The sequence below is a fragment of the Haliotis asinina genome, chromosome 3 (assembly GCF_037392515.1).
Source record: "Haliotis asinina isolate JCU_RB_2024 chromosome 3, JCU_Hal_asi_v2, whole genome shotgun sequence".
In the NCBI taxonomy this organism is placed as follows: domain Eukaryota; kingdom Metazoa; phylum Mollusca; class Gastropoda; order Lepetellida; family Haliotidae; genus Haliotis; species Haliotis asinina.
Window position 1 is genome coordinate 68534143 of NC_090282.1, and position 18740 is coordinate 68552882.

Sequence of the window (18740 nt, forward strand, 5' to 3'; positions counted from 1 at the left end):
ACCTAGCCCTGCTTGCAATGCTGAAGTCTAGATTTCATCAGGTCCTGGTGCTGAATCTCACCAAGGCTCCTTTATTAAAATAGGATTACGTGTTATAGTAAAAATTCCACATTCAGAGACAAGCATCTGTCTGTCACTGGCAGTGATAGATCCCATTTTCTTCATGTAACATGAGTAGTGAACAACACATTCAGCTGCTGCCATTTTGTAGTGATGGGTGCAGGGTACAATTACAATATGACATAAAAATAATCTCAGTGAATATAACTGAGGGCATTTCAGGTTAAATCACGGAAAGGATGGTCAAATTTATCCAAAATTATTGCTGTAATAGAAACAGTTTTGGTGTACAAATATTTGTGTACAAAAAATACACAGCCTTACCATTTAGCAATATGCATTAGCAATTCACGAATCATTATTTCTAGGACATAACTCTATACATAACTAATACTACAATTGGCAGCCAAGTTACAGTAAGATACTTTTATAACGAACTACAAGGGACCACTGAAATTAGTTCGTTATATCCGTAGTTCGCTATTCACGAAAATCCATTGAAAGAACAGTAACACACTATACAACACATTCCTACTCAGTTTATTTATACATTCATTCATTCATTCATTCATTCATATTACGTTCTTTACACTAGAAAGTCAGTAATCTTACACAGGTCACTCATCATTACACACTCGTCATTGAATATATCGCATTTTAAAAGTGTCACGAGTATCAAAAGCTTTTGTCCACATTTCCGATGTATGTGGAAACATACACAGGCCTCTCAAGGGGATGCACTTGTTGTTTTCTATGAAATCGCCAAAGATCAAGTTGCTAATTGACGCTGATTGAGTTTGCTCAATTGAATATTCACACCATTAGTTAGTGTTAATTGGGACAGTTGAGGATTTCAAAGTGAGCAATGACACTGATTAAGTTCGCTCAGTTCATTATTCACACCATTAATTAGTGTTACCTTGGACTCGCGAGGATTGCAAATCAGTTTGCTATAGTCGGTAAGTTCGTTATAGAGAATTCGTTATTCACGACATTTTTTTATATGATAACATATAGTGGTTTATTCGGGACTTTAAAATAGGTCCCTATAGCCGTCAGTTCGTAATATCCGTGTTCGTCATAAAAGTATTCTACTGTATTTGTTTTTACAGGCACAGTATATATTACCCACTGCATGTATCACTGATATGTTAGAGGTGCTATCATCTGACGCAACTTATTACCCATTGTACCTGTTATGCTAATGTCGTGTTGGCTATTCATGTAGCCTGAATGTACCTTTTCATTCTGGGTGTTTTGAATGTACCTTATTTGAATATATATGCATGAACACTGCCTTTATGAAACAGAAATATACTATGCCAATATCGTGACACTATCCATGTACATCCATACTCCCATACAATTACGGAGGTAACTACATAACCGCCTCGCTGAAATGAATACTATCTATATGCTATAGAAATATACTATCCCAGTATCGCTACAGCATCCTTGTACATCCATACTCTCACACAACAATAACTGCAACTGCATAAACCGCCTCTCTGAAATGAATACTGCTCTATGCTTATGGTAATACACGATGCTATTATTGTTACAAGTTTCTCATACATCCATATTCTCACACAGTTGAAGATCTAACTATGTAACTGCCTCACTGAAATGAATAAAATATTGATAAAAAACAAAAACAAAACAAGTTTATACATAACCAGCACTATGTATTTTATTCATATCTGATTAAATTTGAAACGTATGAATAATTTTTAAAGGTGCAACACCTCATGATGCCATATTATAATGGGCAGCTTGGAAATATCACCTCTGCTTGCGATTATATCCCTACCAGCTGTTCATAAAACTATTTCTGAAGATGTTTTGATAAGATATTTTTTTTCTGCTTATTGGTGCACTCTAATTCTCCCATGTGTCAGCAGTCTGTGATAAATCAAGCCTGGGCTTGTCAAACCAATAATGGGCATTATGAGAAATGATCAGCATTATCGGAATATGAAGAATGTTTTCCATAAGGAAGCAAGTAAATTGGGTGAAGTTGAAATTTCCCCATATCCTGATAAAAAGTAAAAGCCTACATAGTTATCGACGAGATCAGCGTGGTTCCTCTCAATCCCATCATCCAAGATGGTGATGACAACACCTCTGCCTGTGTAACCACGCTTCCAGGCTGGTATGACATTCATGTCAAACCCATTAGCAGCCCCGCCATGCTGTAACGAACAAAAATCATTGATCAAAAGATATGAAGTCATTCATGTCACAGCCATAACCACAATGGGCAGCTAATTATGCCCTCCATTAGTGGAACTGCATCACCGCAGGTTTACTTGAAATCCTTCTACCAAAAGGTTTGGTTTCTGTTTAAATCTGCACACAGCAATATTCAAGCCATACGATGGCAGCCTGTCAATAATAGGCGATCTTTTTGAATTTATCCTCCCTTCACTGCTCCGCTAGGTGCACTGAGCCGACCGGTCCAACCTTGTCGCATGTCGTATGCATGATGTGTGCAATACATGTTACTATAACACTTAGAGACAATAGTTGAAGAATTACCAATGGAAATAACATGGGTTGATAGCATAAAAAAAAAGAAAGAATTTTCACAGATGCTACGACACCCAAGATGTGCACTGCTTCGTGTTCTGTTGTAGGAAAATGCCGTGACAGTATACTGTTTTTCCACTGCATTGTCCCTCTTTATCTATATCATGTCATTTCCTACTGCACTTGGAAATTAAACAAACAGTGCTTTTCTCAGCTAACAATCAAAGCAAAACATTTTCTCAGGTAATGGCCTTTTGTCAGAAACGATGTGTTTTTTCAGTGATGGTGAACACGGCCATGTGTAAGCTGGCTTGCGTCTTTACATGAAACAAGTTGTCGCAGCGCACATTGAGTCGGGAACCAGAATGGGAACCGAGAAGTTGGACTGTCGATTGTATCAGTTTAAAAGGAGAGTTATTGCCCTTCGCAACAAAAAGTTCACCCATTGAGTCTGGGCTACACAAGCCAGTGATCAACAGTATTGGCATCGATCTACACTACTAGGTTGGTTTGTTGCTTAACACCTCAATCAGCAATATTCCAGCTATATGTTGGTGGTCTGTAAATAATCAAGCCTAGACCAAACAATCCAGTGATGAAGATAATGAGTAACGATCTATGCAATTAGGATATGATGACATGTGTCAACAAGTCAGCGAGTCTGATCACCTGATCCTATTAGTCGCCTCTTATGAACAAATGACACACTCTACTGTCATCTTGTATACCAGATAGCAAAAGAAACAAAATTTTTAAAAAATTGCTATCTCATATAAGCAAGCATTCATGTTCATGTCTTATTTTTGAACAATTTGACAGATATGTGTTTCTTTAGCTGTTCAGTAAATATCCTCTTGCCATGATTCACCTGGTGTCACATCCTACACTACACACATTACACACGTATCTATATGTCAACTTACTAGGTACCACTGGTCGTTGTAGTTAGGGTCATTCAGGAGGAACGGAGGTGCAGGCTTGAGGTCCCTTTTCACCCTCCTCTTCTCGATCTGCTGTTCAAACCACAGCACCTGCAGCAGCAACAACAACACATTCAGCACACAAAGTAAGCACTAACCACATGTTTCTTCTATTATATTTCCATTCCAGTTTTCCTCCAAATGCCTGGACATAGACAGTTTGACTTCAAACTCTACCATGATGCGCTGTGTCACAATGAACAGTCAGCATGTAGCATCCTGTCATGTTGTAGAAAATTAATATCAATTATCAAGATTTTTGTTATTTTCTTATATTAACTTCTTTATTTGGCCAACCATGCTATTTCAAAGTTCACTCATATTGCTTGTTCTGAAAAATGAGGTGAGGTGAGGTGAGGTGAGGTGAGGTGAGGTGAGGTGAGGTGAGGTGAGGTGAGGTGAGGTGAGGTGTGGTGAGGTATATGATACGATATATGACATGACATGATATGATATATAAACAAAGGCTGATTCAAGTTCAACACATCTAGATGCCCTTCAAAGTAATAAAATTCATCATATTTTACAAAGATATTTTGAACACAATTTCCATTTCTCATCCTAATGCACAAAGGGACTCTATTCACAAAACATCATTACCTTCCTAAACAACTACTGTCTTGAATCATGTCTACAGGATTCAAAATCTTTTAACTAAAAGAATTTATCTGCAATGAAATCTTTGAAACTGTGACATGGATCCTTCAGAATTTCAGACAAAATGTTATTGATGTTGAAACAGTGAAGATTTCACTAGACTCCATGGTGCAGAGTGTGCAGAAGAGATTGATGTGCAGTCTGCAGCCATCAGGGACAGGTTAGTCATACAGAATACTTCCACAGTTTCAGTCAACACTGATCACAAACGGTACTTGTAAAGCTCCTGCAGGCATTAACAAAGTTAAAAAGTCGAAAAATGCATTATTCATTCCTTCTCAAATGTTTTAGGTAGTAATGAGAAAAAAGCAATTTGATGCCAATCATCAAGTTCAAAAGTCCCTACTGGGGTGATAAAATTCTTCGTGGTCAGATGTGTTCCTCAGTTTCAAGCTTGACTCATGCTGGCCTTCTACTTTGCAGGACATTAAGTGATATGACAGAAAATTATTACAAATATTCTTGCAGCTGTGCAGTATGCATACAAACCTCTCACACACTACACTCTGGGGATATCACTACACACCTGGGTTCGATTCCCAACATGAGTAAAATGTGTGAAACCCATTTCTTGTGTCACCCAACATGATATCGCTTGAATATTGCTAAAACTCACTCACTCACTCACTCTGAATCTCCAATCCCACTAAGTTTTTATGGAGACACCTGTTTCTATCCAAATGGTATATCATCAAAAACTAAGCATTAATCTTGGAATCAAGCAAACTTTTTATATCATTATTGGCACAGAACATTCATACCCACATGGCACTGAACATTCACCGACGCATGTCTACATGACAGAGCATTCGCCTACAAATGTCAACATGATACAGAACATTCATCTGTACGAACACATGGCACAGAACATTCACCTACACATGTTCACATGGCGCAGAACATCCACCTACACATGTCCACACGGTGCAGAACATTCACCTACACATGTTCACATGGCGCAGAGAACTCAGCAACAAATGTCCATGACACAAAATATTCACCTATACCTGTGTCCACATGGCACAGAACATTAACCTACAAGTGTCCACATGCCACAGAGCATTTTGTAACATAAATAAAGGATAAAGCTGTTGACACCTATATTCTGTGTGTTCTAATTCAAGTTAAATCATAATTGATTTTCGATCATCGTTCTTGGCATTTTTAGCCGACTAATTCAAGCCAAACAAACTGCAACTTTGGGCCCTATTCCATTTTCATTTTCCCGGGGGAAATAATCTCTTGTTCACACAAAAAACACCAGTGATGTAATTGATTCCAGTCTGATCCAATTCATCAGCCTGAATCATGCATTTTTTGTGCCTGAGAGGCATTCCATCTGCCAGGTTCTGCTGCTTCCAGTATGGTAGCCTGACATAGCAACAGGTGAATCAATCACCACTCTATGCCTCGGCCTCACTTAATATCCAAGTGCATCAACTACTGTGACACAACCTTGCTTCATAACAAACTGCACAGACTATCGTGACAGAGACCCAGTTATTAACAGAGTTCACAAACCATTGTGACACGGCCTCAGTAAATGAATGAGCAGAGGGGCCACTATCAGAGTCACTGTTAGGCCTGCACTTATGTCTGCTGCAGCCAATACTGTATGGTCAACTCCTGACACTGGCAACATACAAGCAGTTAAGTACAACTGTTTGCATGTTACATATTTGCCACATAAGATTCACACCAATGACATCATCAACTGATTTCCTGAAAATACATCTAAAATGCATGAGGAAGGTAAATTACCAACTTACAGAGCTCATCATGATTGAATTGTGATTCAACTGAGAAGTGAAGATATGCTAAACAGTTCTGACTTACAAATCAGTGGCTCCTTTCAAGAAGCAACCGTAACTAAGGTTAACCTTAACTCCCATTCTTTAACACTGCATTAAGGTTACACAAGTCTAAGGTAACCTTAGTGCAATGTTAAAGAATGGGAGTTAAGGTTAACCTTATTAAAGGTTGCTTCATGAAAGGAGCCCCATAGTCCATTTTCATTTACCCAGGATTTCCTTTCTAAATCTAGTTTCTTACACAAACATGACTAAGAAAATGCACTTAAATGTTGCTGTCTATCTTGCTATCATGGATTGTTGCATCATATAGAACACTTCTCTCTTATCTGTGAAATTTCTAAACTACATAATATACTAGCAAAGAAGTATTAGTTGAGCATGGACAACTGACCTGTGCTAGCATGTATAGGTGCTGCCCACTGGTGCTTGCTATTGTGAGCGAGGGGTCCCAGGTTGTCAGTAGTGAGAGTGTATTATATAAATAGCCAAGGCATGTGCAACTACATGCTGTATCAGTTTCATAGTCATGCATTGCACATGCACTAACCTATATGTATTCTACCTTTCACAAACCAAATGGATTTGCTCACTGCCATGCACTACCTACTTCTCATAAACACCTTCACTGCACTGGTCGGACTTATCCTTGTTTGCCAGTCGTTCTAATGGCAAGGCTTAAGGGACTGCGAGTTTATTGAAGTTGAGTCATGGATCATAACTTCTTAATTTGTACAATGTGATATACATATGCCAGTACCAATATCAAAAAAGCAATCAACAATCATTCTGTAAGATTGCACTGAAAGAATGAAGAAACTGAAATTCGTAACTCAATTCTGTTTCTACGATAAAGACAATGCATTTCTTTCAGAGTGAAACCTAACTGACACTAGAAGCCATAAACCACTTCACATAATCATGCATGATTCCATCTTGCTGATCGAAATATTGTGAACTGAAATCAGTAAAAAATACAATACTGAAATGATTGAAAGAATGGTGTGGGTGTTTGTGGTTATGCCATGAATTTAGATATTCATCAGAAATGTTATCCAGCCATGAAAAAGTCTTTTTGACGAAAACATAGAAATTCAATATGATTTCCATGTATCAGGCAATGTGACCATGCACACATAAAATCCATCTTGAAAATGTTACACTGTAAATATTCAACCAGTTATGTACTGGCATATGATTTGTTTCCAATACAGAACAATAGATTTAAACCATGACACACACATAACCATACTCCTTACAACAAGCATAATTCATACAGTAAATATTGGTAAATCTGCAGAATGAACCACTGAGATTAACATGTTTACCATTCAAAACGGAAAGTCTTTTTCCTTTTAACCTTTTTCACCAAGTGCAATATTGGTCTTGAAGTATATGACTGACAGAGAGTGAGTATGGTTTTACACTGTTGTCAGCAATGTAACACAAATATCATGGCAGGGGACATGAGAAATGGGATTCACACACTGTACCCACGTAGGGACTCAAACCCAGGTGTTCAGTATGATGAGAGGAGGCTCTAAACATTTGGCTAAAACACCGCTAAGTCTTGAAAACATGTTTATTAGATTAGCAGAGTTAGTCATGACATAATTTACTGATACACTGAACCCTATGAAATGTACATATTACTTGACCTATATTCACCAGTAATCAATAACTTATATTTGGGCAAGGCCCTTTTAATGTCAAGTCTGAAATGTTTACAAAGTTGTGCATGACATTAATTAGATATCAAACAAGCATCTAACAGACATTGACAGGAGTCAATACATTCAATACTATTGAAATTATCGTACCCACTCGCCTATGGCAGTGGTCTTAATAGATATAGCCCTGACCTTTTCAAAGAAGTGACCACCCACATATAATCAAATGGAGGCATGTCCTGGAACTTATACATGCCAATGTTCAGTAACACGACCAATCACAAAGTCATTGATTCGATCAACATGTCACATTTCTACCCCAAAGACCGAAGAACTAGCGAAACACGTTACTTCAATTGTAACCCAATCTATATCTATTTAATGAACGACTGAAGTGCAAACTGTATCAATCTGTGTAGTCCCTAGTGGTAAAAGGAGGTAATAAGTGCAGGGGGGGGTTAATTATATATATTAACAATCAAAAGTTCAGACGCACTTAGAGTCCATTTGAGACAATATGACAAATAGACATAAAAGAATCAAACCAACGTGGAGTGCAAAAAACCCCCAAAAGACTAATTCCACAAAAAAAGCATATTATTAATTTATGTCACAAAAATACAAAAGTTGTTTAAGAAACGAATTCCAGAAAAAAGCATAATTTGTGTCACAAAAGTACAAATGTTGTTCAGAAACGATCATCATTTATTTGTGTTTTCCCAGTTTGGTGCAAGGGCACAGAGGCAACTAAAGTAATGGCGCAATGCAAGTGTGTTAACAGCTTCTCAACAATTTTTTGAGCTGGTGAGATAACACCCAAACTTAGTAACTGCACATTTGGCTCTCACCCTGTCATTTTCATCCTTTAAGAATTCATAGACTTTGTAAATTATGGAGTTTACATCGGGAGCACATTTCCTCTTCTCTCACTTTGTCAATGTTAATCAGGAGTAATCCCATGTCTCTGAAGTCACTAATGCACACACACATGCTTTTGGAGTTGGTCGATTCTTTTGTCTATTTGTTTGTGTGTTAGAATGCAATTCATCGGTTAATCACTTTGTTTCAAACGCACTGTACATGTAAATGTAGCCACCTACTTCAAGCAACTGTTCTAAACAGGATTTTGCAAAATATTTCATACTGTTTAAAAGGTAATGTTTACACATAAACTAACGCATTGTAACACAAATTCGAAATATTGAAAACACTGTCATGAGTTCAATATATGATGAAAACTTTTCACCAAAACAAAGCTCTTCACATGCAGTTCTCATCTGCATAAAGATTGCTCTGAAGTTCTTCCCATGCAAGAGGAGAAATTCATCTTCTCTCTCTCACACACAGACACAGACACACACAGACACACACAGACACAGACACACAGACACACACACAGACACAGAGACACACACAGACAGACAGACACAGACACACAGGCACACAGACACAGACACACAGACAGACAGACAGACAGACAGACAGACAGACAGACACACACACAGACACACACACAGACACACACACACAGACAGACACACACAGACACAGAGACACACACACAGAGACTCACACAAAACATTCTTTTTAAAGCCATTAGCCACAAGGCAAGAAAATAACTAGTCCTGACTAATTTTCCACTTGCCCTGATTTCATTCATGATATAGTCAAGAGTGTCAAATGGCAAAGAAAGCTAAGTTGACTTTATTATTAATGCAAAATTTATTAGCTACATTCTGAACAGATATGAAATGAAATCCAAGTGTATTTGTAGTTTGAAACCACAAGTGGAAATTATCTCGTAGCCCACGGAAAAGTAAAATACCAGTATTTGATTGCCCGAAGTGAAAACTGATTTGTTGTAGGATTTTTTAACCCCTGAGACATAACTCAGAGTGAATGCTTTAAGTGAGTCTTAACTTTTGATGGGTAGTATACATTTACTGGGAGATGTAAGCAATAAGAATCAACCAGTTCAGATCATCAGAATGCATGAATTTCAATACAACAATTTCATAATACACAAACAGATATAACACCTCATATATTACATAAAAATAAGGCCTGACACACTTTACTTTTACTTCAATGGCCATTTGTGTAAAATGTACCAAGAAATATACGACATGTCCACAGTTCTTTCTCATCTTTTCTTTATACTTGCAGTTTTCTGTTGACACATAATTTGACTATGTTTATCAGAAGCAAAGCTTAAGGTTCATCGGGTATGGTAGACAGAACATGAGTTTTACGCCACACTCATGCAATATTCCAGCAGTGGTCTGTAAATAATCGAGTCTGGACCAGACAATCCAGTGATCAAATGCACAAACTTAGGACATGTGTCAACCAAGTCAGCAAGCCTGAAAACCTGATCCCGGTAGTTGCCTTTGACAGACATGGTCGCCTTTTGTGCAAGCATGGGTAGCTGAAGGCCTATTCTATCCCAGACCTTCACGGGTCATGATTGACAGAAGAAAGTCCTGTGGCAAGTTTTTGGGTGAAGAATTCCAAACAAAATAAGAAACCAGAGCTTCATTTAGGCCAACCTGTATGAATACCTAATGAATTTCTGAAAGGACACTGACACATAGACAGGGTGTTTATCTGTTGCATGGAAGTAATATAATAATATCATTAGTGTTGGGAATTGGTTGAAATGTCACAATTGATGACTGGTTCATTAACAATGAACAATTACTGAAAACTAACTGGCTAGCAACATTTCCTTAGATTTTCCAATTTAAGTTGTTATTGCAGGTAAGTATAACGTGATGCAACTTGCTAATTTGAAGTGATGACTGATATTTCATGTATATAAACTTCCAGGAGTCCTCAAGAAATATTCAGTCATGGTTTTCAGTAACAGATGTGTGTTTTCTGAGAAATAAAAATGACAAAACTTAAGATATGTTTCATTGTCAAGTGTTTAAAACATTAAAACAGTAATTCCAAAGTAGCTAAAGTTTGTGTACGATGATGAGAAAATGTGATTGATTCCTTGGTTCAATTATGAGAAAATGTGATCGACTGCTTGGTCGTTAGGTCACTGCGACCAATCTTCAGTTATTTCAATTAATAACACCACCACTAAATATCATCCCTACCAGTGGTTAACTGTTCATGCAGTCACCCATTCTTTCTCATCAACATTGACAGGGTCAAAACATCACAACCACAAAACTGCGACTGCAGTTTATAACATCCACATCATGCATTGAACTGAAAAGGTTAAACTCAAAAAAATTTGAAAAGCGAAGACAGCAAAGCAAATTAGAAATGAGATCAGTTTGACAAGCCAACAAAACAATCACTACTGCCAGCAAGCTTGCACCATGCATGTGGTCCGGGCTGAGTGTAATCGATGCACTGCAGCAACATGTCAACAAACCACAATTTCCCCTCATCAGTCAAAGTCTGCTGGAGGGGTGTAACAATCATCCACTTGAGCTGCCACATTATTTAGGACCAGCTCATGACAAGGAGATGTAGCTTCTAAAATTCTGTCTCATCTGTCAAGTGTTTTATGAATTTTTTTGAATGAAAAAAATGTATTGATGCTATCAACTTTACCACTGAAATTGAACTGAATTTACATGTACAACCAAGATGGATGTGATGATTTAGTAAGAATGTCAGCAGACTGAAAGTTTTATCACCAGTCCAAAGTTCTTTCTTGGAATTCTAGAAGCTGAAGAGACAAAGATAAGGACAATTTTTATGAATATACAAGTTCTGTATTCTGCATAGGTGATGTTCCCATACAGATTCTCATGCCATTGTCAGGAAATTTGAGTAGCCACAAAAACTGTCCTTATCTTCACGAGTCCAAAGCACAAAAGCCCTACCTCTGTGTGACCTAGTAAATGTAACGAATAACAGTCTGGTAATAGTTCAGCATTAGTAATGATATATTCTGTTGTAACTGATGCTGAGAGAATTATTTCAGCCAGGAGAGTCAGAGGTTTTGGCACAGACTGTTTCAGTAAGATGATCTCATCCATGAGAACCTTTATTCACCAGCATATCTTCCCTGTTTGCAAAGACTGTTTTTCCAACAAGAAAAAGCAGACATCTTTAAAACACAGCATGAATAATGATTGCCAAAAACTGGTCTTGCAATTCAAACTATTGTTCGCAAATATCAGATCATTAAACATTTTTTAAAAAAACAAATCCAATAACTTTTAGATATGTTTAACAGTTTAAATAAACATTAAATGATAACTCACATTTGACCAAGAACATTGCAAATGCCTTGTGTATGGTCAGTACTTGGTAAAACAATAACACAGACCCGTAGCAAAAAGCAAAAATACAAACTTGTTTGAGTGGCATTTTAGAAGTTGAGGTGTACAAATAGGACAAATTGTATGGATAACAACTTCTTTATTGCGTGACAGCGACGTTTCGGTGCAGATTCTTGTACCATTGTCAAGCATGAATGATGCATAAAATCCAGAACTTGTATATATATACTAATACAAACAATGGGATAACATAGTATACAAAGAAAACACAATTGATAACCGGAGCAACATAATGCCATAATTGGGGAGACAGAAAGCTGGAGAAGCCAGTAGTAGACAAAGGATAGTGAATGGAAGCCAGACATGTACAAATAAAGGGGGGTTACAATGAAGGAGGATCAGATGTTTATACAATAGATTGGGCTTGGTAGAGGAGTGCATCATATGCAGATGGAATGAAATTTCCTTGGTCACGGTTGATTGTGGGCTTGTGGCGTTTGATGTGAATGGCTTCGGTGAGTTTGCGTTTGGTGAAGTCCGTTTGGTTGTTGGCTAGGATTGTGATGTCAGACCACTCTATTTGATGATTAGGGTTTTCTTTGATGTGGTCCGAGATGGCTGATTTGCTGTCCAAGTTAGTAACAGAGGTGCGATGTTCTTTGACTCTGGTTTTGATGGGTCGTGATGTTTCACCAATGTAGCTTTGACCACAATCACAGCTAATTTTATATATAACACATTTTGGGTTGTTGCTGTTGACAGTGGGTTGTTTTCTTCCGTTGGCATTGAGGAGGTTGTTGAAGAAAGTGGATGACACCTTCATTGTCCTTCAACCTGAGCAAGATCCCATTCAACTTCTCGCCCATCTCAACGAAATACATTAGAACCGTGACCAAGGATACTTCATTCCATCTGCTTATGATGCACTCCTCTACCAAGCCCAATCTATTGTATAAACATCTCATCCTCCTTCAAGTTCTGGATTTTATGCATCATTCATGCTTGACAACGGTACAAGAATCTGCACCGAAACGTCGCTATCACGCAATAAAGAAGTTGTTATCCATACAATTTGTCCTAAAAAAACAAACACTGCAACCATGAATTCAGCAATATTCAAGCTATATGGCAGTGGTCTGTAAATTATCAAATCAGCATGGAGTAGATCATCAGCATGAGCATCCATCTATGTAACTGGGATGCAATGACACATGTCAAAAAAGTCAGCAAGCCTGACCACCAAATCCCATTAGTCACCTCTTACAAGCATGGCATACTGAAGACCAACTCAGATCTTCACTGGCATCTGTTCAGGTAATCGACAACAAATGGGATTGATAAAGGTGTAAATATGAAAGATGTTATCCTTGTTGGTCTTTGTTTTTTTCCCAATTTAACAGTGTTGCCTGTAGAGACAATTTGTCGGACTGACTTCAATTATGTTGTGTATATCAGCTTCAGAATTTTGTAAGACTATGAAGAAGTTAGACTAACATGTTGTCTCAAAGTCTTGGGTTAGAAGAAGTCTCTTCAATGTTGGGACATTAGTCCAATAGAAAAATCTAAATGCAAACAAAATAACAAGTGTATTCAACTGATATTTTGCCAATATGTTGTTCTACTGTTTAAGAGACAAGTTTCAGCTGCAACTTCATCGATATCTGACTGGCCACTCATTGCATTTCAGACATAATACTGGCATATCAGCAAAACTTACAGCGTTTAGATATTGGTCATGAGAGATGGGAACCTTTTTTCACTTGTGTGTGTTGATGGTAAACACTGTCATGGAAACGAAGATGGGAACATCTGAAGGTACAAGCATTGTATTGCACTATGGCTGAAATTCTGCAAACGAACAAAGGATCACTTGTATTTTCAAGTGTTCCCTTATTTGTCTCGATGAGTATATAATGTATTAAGAATCAGGTAGTCAAAAGCTGTTATTCACCTGCAACTACTACGACAATCGTTGTTTCCTGTTGAACACTCAGGTTTCAATCATCTATTCAAATGATGCAGCCATTATAGATATCACAAGTAAAATGTTGATCCTAATTTATGTCTAACCCTAACACTGAAATGTTAGTCATAATATTAGTTTCTACTGTTACAATGCACATTTTATCACAAGCACTGAAATGTCCAGTTCAGGTGAGGTGAGGTGTTGCACAATCAATACATATGGATGGTGCTTCAGGCAATAAACACTACTGCTAAAGCTTGGTACAAGTTATATTTCATTAATGGTGGACGGATAGTAACAAAACCATGACAATGCATACATCTTGCATTTATCTTTCTTCACAAATAAATCTTGTCTTCCGACTGGCTGAGTGCCCTTCTATTACTTCCATTGTACTCTGCTTTCAACTGAGTAACATTTCTATATACCCACTGGGAATGCCAAACTCATTTGCTACTTTGTTGTAGTAATTCTTAGCTCAAAACATTGAATCATGTATAATGAAAGGAAATTTGAAAGCAAATGCAAATCAATGGAGGGGAGATAACTCCAAATAGATGACTCTGCAAAATCTAGCAATGGCTACAAAAACATTTGTATCAGTGCTTCAAATAGTACAAAATAAACATTAAGGGGTTCAGTAAGATAAATATGTTGTTCATTGATCCCTTAGGGTCAATGGTTTGATGGGAACATAAACAAACATCGAGGGTATATCAACCCATCTCACTCTCGTGACAGGTCAACAACCAATAATATCAATGCCACTGTCATGATATAGAGCATGTAAGTTGAAGGCAATAAACTCCTCTCAATGTATTGTGCGTGTATATGGAGGATGCTGAGCTACATAAAGACACAGTGTGTACTTTGGGCACAGTATGTTGTCAGCGTTCTTGCAAAATTAACTACTTGAAAATACATTTAGTTTATGGATGATCATTTTAAGTTAACAAGAAAGTCCGAGTCTTTTTTCTGCATCCTTGTGGATGCACCAATAAATATTGTTTCATCCATTGTTAATTTTTATGAGTATAGGACACCGGAATTTGCATCCCATAAATCCCTGATGTGAACAAAGTTGTACTATTGTGTCTGATGCAAACAGTTGAACTATTGTGGAACCATGTTACAATTGTTTTCCTCTATGGATTCATTACTTACATCAGGATGTGCTGTCAGGGATTCATGATGCTCAGCGCTGTGACTTGTGGATCTCCGAGCACGCCCAGGAATCTCAAACAAATAGTGATCAGCTAAGCTTCCCAACTGAAACAAACATAGCAAACAGTCACATATCAACAGAAAATGCAGGTTACATAGGACACTTAAATAAAGGATAAGAGGAATTTAAGAAAACATTTCTGAGCCTTTGCCCTCAACTGAAAATACATGATGGCAACATCAAACAATGACTCTCGTACTTCAATGAAGGAGAGATTCAAATTTCCATTTCAGGGACAATCAGTGGCATAAATGTAGACATTCAGGTGAAGAAAATAGTATCACTGTATATAACTACAAGAGCAAAATGTTGTCATTTCATATCTGTATGTTGAAGGCAATCACTGACTTAGAGACCATTCATAATTTATGGCTTACAAAGTAAGTGACTGCCCTGTATGTCAATTTTGTCATTTGCAAAATCGATGACTCTCCCCCTAAAAAACAACAAAATCCTTTCTGCATCCGAAAGATATTTCTCCTAAAGTAAAGGGTACAATCGTGATGGAATCATAGGCATATATTTGTTTCAGCAGTATTAGAGCTGTACTGTGTTGTTTGCAAGCGTATTGAGTCTGGAAAAGACAATCCAGTGATTGGTACCATGTGCAACCCATAAAACAGAGTCTGAATCAGAGATACAAGGGCCTCCCTTCACAAAGCACTAAGGTAATCAGATCGCAAGTTCCTCCGGTAACCTTAATGCAGCATTAAAGAATGGTAGTTAAGGTTAACCATAGTAAAGATTGCTTTTTGACTTACGCCTCAGTGCTTTGTGAAAGGAGGCCCTGAAGTTGAAAGTGTGAGCATCAAAACCAAAGTTCCTTGTGACCACAAACAATTCAGTATCAACAGCCAATGTGACCATAATGATTATTAGGTAAGTTAGCTCTGAATAGTCATCACCATTGGTTTCTTACTATGACAAGCACATTGACAACAATGGATCTTATCAGATGTGATCAAAATAATGTTAGTTAACAGATGGAACATGCTTGCGTTGCAATTCCTGTTGAGATTTAAATGTCTACACAATGAATGCTATAGGCATCATGAAAACTGCCTCTGTATGTCCAATGTCCTACAGCCTTTATTCATCAATTTCTACAGTTTTTCATAAATCCAGCATTACAGTTTCAGGGGATGCATGTGCAATAACATCTAAAACATTACAAGTAATACATCCATCCATATGACAGCTTGATTAACTATGAATCAAAATTTAATAACGTCATCACGCACAGCGATGCTTTTTTTTCTACAATGAACATGCTTTTACCAACATTCTGCGCTCAATACTGAAATACTGTATTTCTTCAGTAAAGCACTCCACTTCTTTTGCCAAAGACATAGCTTAATAAATATTGCCGTTTTCATTCCAATGCACAATCATTACCTTGAACACTGTAAGTACATTGTCAACACAGACAAAATTGGACACAGAATTTAATCATGTAATGTCATTAGCTGGTTATAAAAAGTGATCACTGGCTAAGAGACCATTCATAATTTATGGCTTTCAAAGTAAGTGACCGCCCTGCATGTCAATTTTGTCATGTGCATAATCAATGACTCTCCCCCTAAAAAACATGCACAAAATGATGATTCCTCCCCACAACCAACACCCAGAACAAAATAGGTGACCTCCCCTTAAATCAGAACCACCCATTTGCCACAAATTTTGAAAGTGTGTTTTGGAAGTTTTCAAAAAATCAGTCAAATTTCCACCCAGCATTGTTTACAAATTACACAGAATATACTGACCCTGTGCCAAGTCATTGGCAGTGGACCATCTCACCTATATTCACAACAACCATTGTCTGACACTTGTTCACAATATTCAGAAAGTATGGTGCATGTCATAAGATAACATAAAAGTGCTCTTACGCATAAATACAGCACTTTGATGTAATGCTAAGGAAAAAGTGACTCAGTCAAAAGCCTATTCATCTGAATAAAAACTGTCTTGTTTTCCCATGGTTTGACACACCAGTCTGAGTATACAAAGCCCTTCTGATCCATCACAGGCATAAATTCCCTTTTACCGTATTGATGCAGAGAAACAGCTAAGGGGGCTGTTTGTTCAGCTATCAGCTGTTCTTGGGTTGTATTGACTAAACGTCGGACTCATACATGATCTGCATTCAATACAATTTGCAACATACGGGGTAAAACCCACTTGGAAACTTGCGCATGAAAAACATATGTCAAGGTATATGACAAAACACATGACATTTCATCACACATGGTGGAAAGTCATGGCAACACATATGACAGACACATTTCAGGGCTGTGATTCCAACACAACTGCCAGTACAAGGTAATGTATGTATGCCAGTCGCATATGAGATCACATATGGCGACACACAGTGCAAGATGCACATTGCCTTCCATAGAGCAGTGACATATCCCACACGGTCAGGGGTATTTGACAACACAGAACAGACATATTGCATTACATATGGCAGACACATATTGCATCACACACGACAGACACAGAATTATCAGACACATGGCAGACATAATGCATCACACATGGTAGACACATACTGCATCACATATGGCAGACACATACTGCATCACACATCGCTGATAAATATTTCCACAAACATGGCAAATACATTCCAAAACACATGGCAGACACATATTGTATCATCTATGGTAGATACACAAGAAACACTTGGACTTTCAGAGATGCCTAACCCATCATGTGAACACAAGGTATCCCAATCTATACATACACACAGTCTTTACAGGACTACATCAAGACCCTTGGGAAAGAAGCTTAATTAAATGTCAGTGCTGTATGTATCTATGTGTCCTAAACCATCTTGACGTCACATCATTGCACCTCACTAATGTGCTCTTTGTTAGACTGGACAACAAGGTAAAGGTGGGCAGTAATAGCAGAAGGCATCCATGACGTCAATGTGTGGAGTAATTATGGTGTGGGTGGTGTTGTTATTAATTATGGGCAGGGATTTACCATGAAGTTTGCTGGTGCCACAGCCTATTATTGTAGGAATTTCAAGCCACAAGTATACTGAATGTAAATGTGTAGGGAAGAGTGTAGATGTTCATTCTGAGGGTACATGTGGTAAGTGGGACAGTCCGTTGTAGACTGTGTAGTTGTGGGTAAGTGTGGCATAGGTGGTTGTGATCTGGGTGCCGCATCGCTGTGGGTGGCTGCTGATTCAGATGTGGGCCACAACTGTGGGTTTGACTGAAGTGAGCATAGAGACAAGACTGAAAATGAATCTCCATGAAACATCACTTAAAGGTTCCATTTCTGTAGATACCTTGAATACTGTCAGTTAGAAAGTTACCTGCACCAGATCCCTGTTCCAGCAAAGCAATCAAAGCACTAAGGCTTACACCTATATTTTAACACAGACTGAGCAATGATCATGACACTTTGTGGAAAGTATTGCAGTCAGCTTGACTCAGAGAGGTCAGGTTTAGTTAGTTTTGCAGCATTTTTAGAAATATTCAAGTGATATCAAGATGGGGGGCACCCTAAATGGGCTTCACATATTGTACTTATGTGGAGAGGTGAAACCAGGTTTTCAGCGTGATCGGTGAATGCTTTAACC

The 18740-nt window shown here is 37.9% G+C and overlaps 1 protein-coding gene across 1 annotated transcript in view; it reads right to left on the reverse strand.

The window, feature by feature from the left end:
• Positions 1-18740, reverse strand: part of LOC137278356 (furin-like protease kpc-1) — a 56685-nt gene that overhangs the window by 11746 nt on the left and 26199 nt on the right. The window contains exons 2-4 of the mRNA XM_067810644.1: positions 15088-15192; positions 3513-3620; positions 2118-2252 (exon numbers count right to left, since the gene is read on the reverse strand). Coding sequence (XP_067666745.1) covers positions 2118-2252; positions 3513-3620; positions 15088-15192 — 348 coding nt within the window. The remainder of the gene's footprint in view (positions 1-2117; positions 2253-3512; positions 3621-15087; positions 15193-18740) is intronic.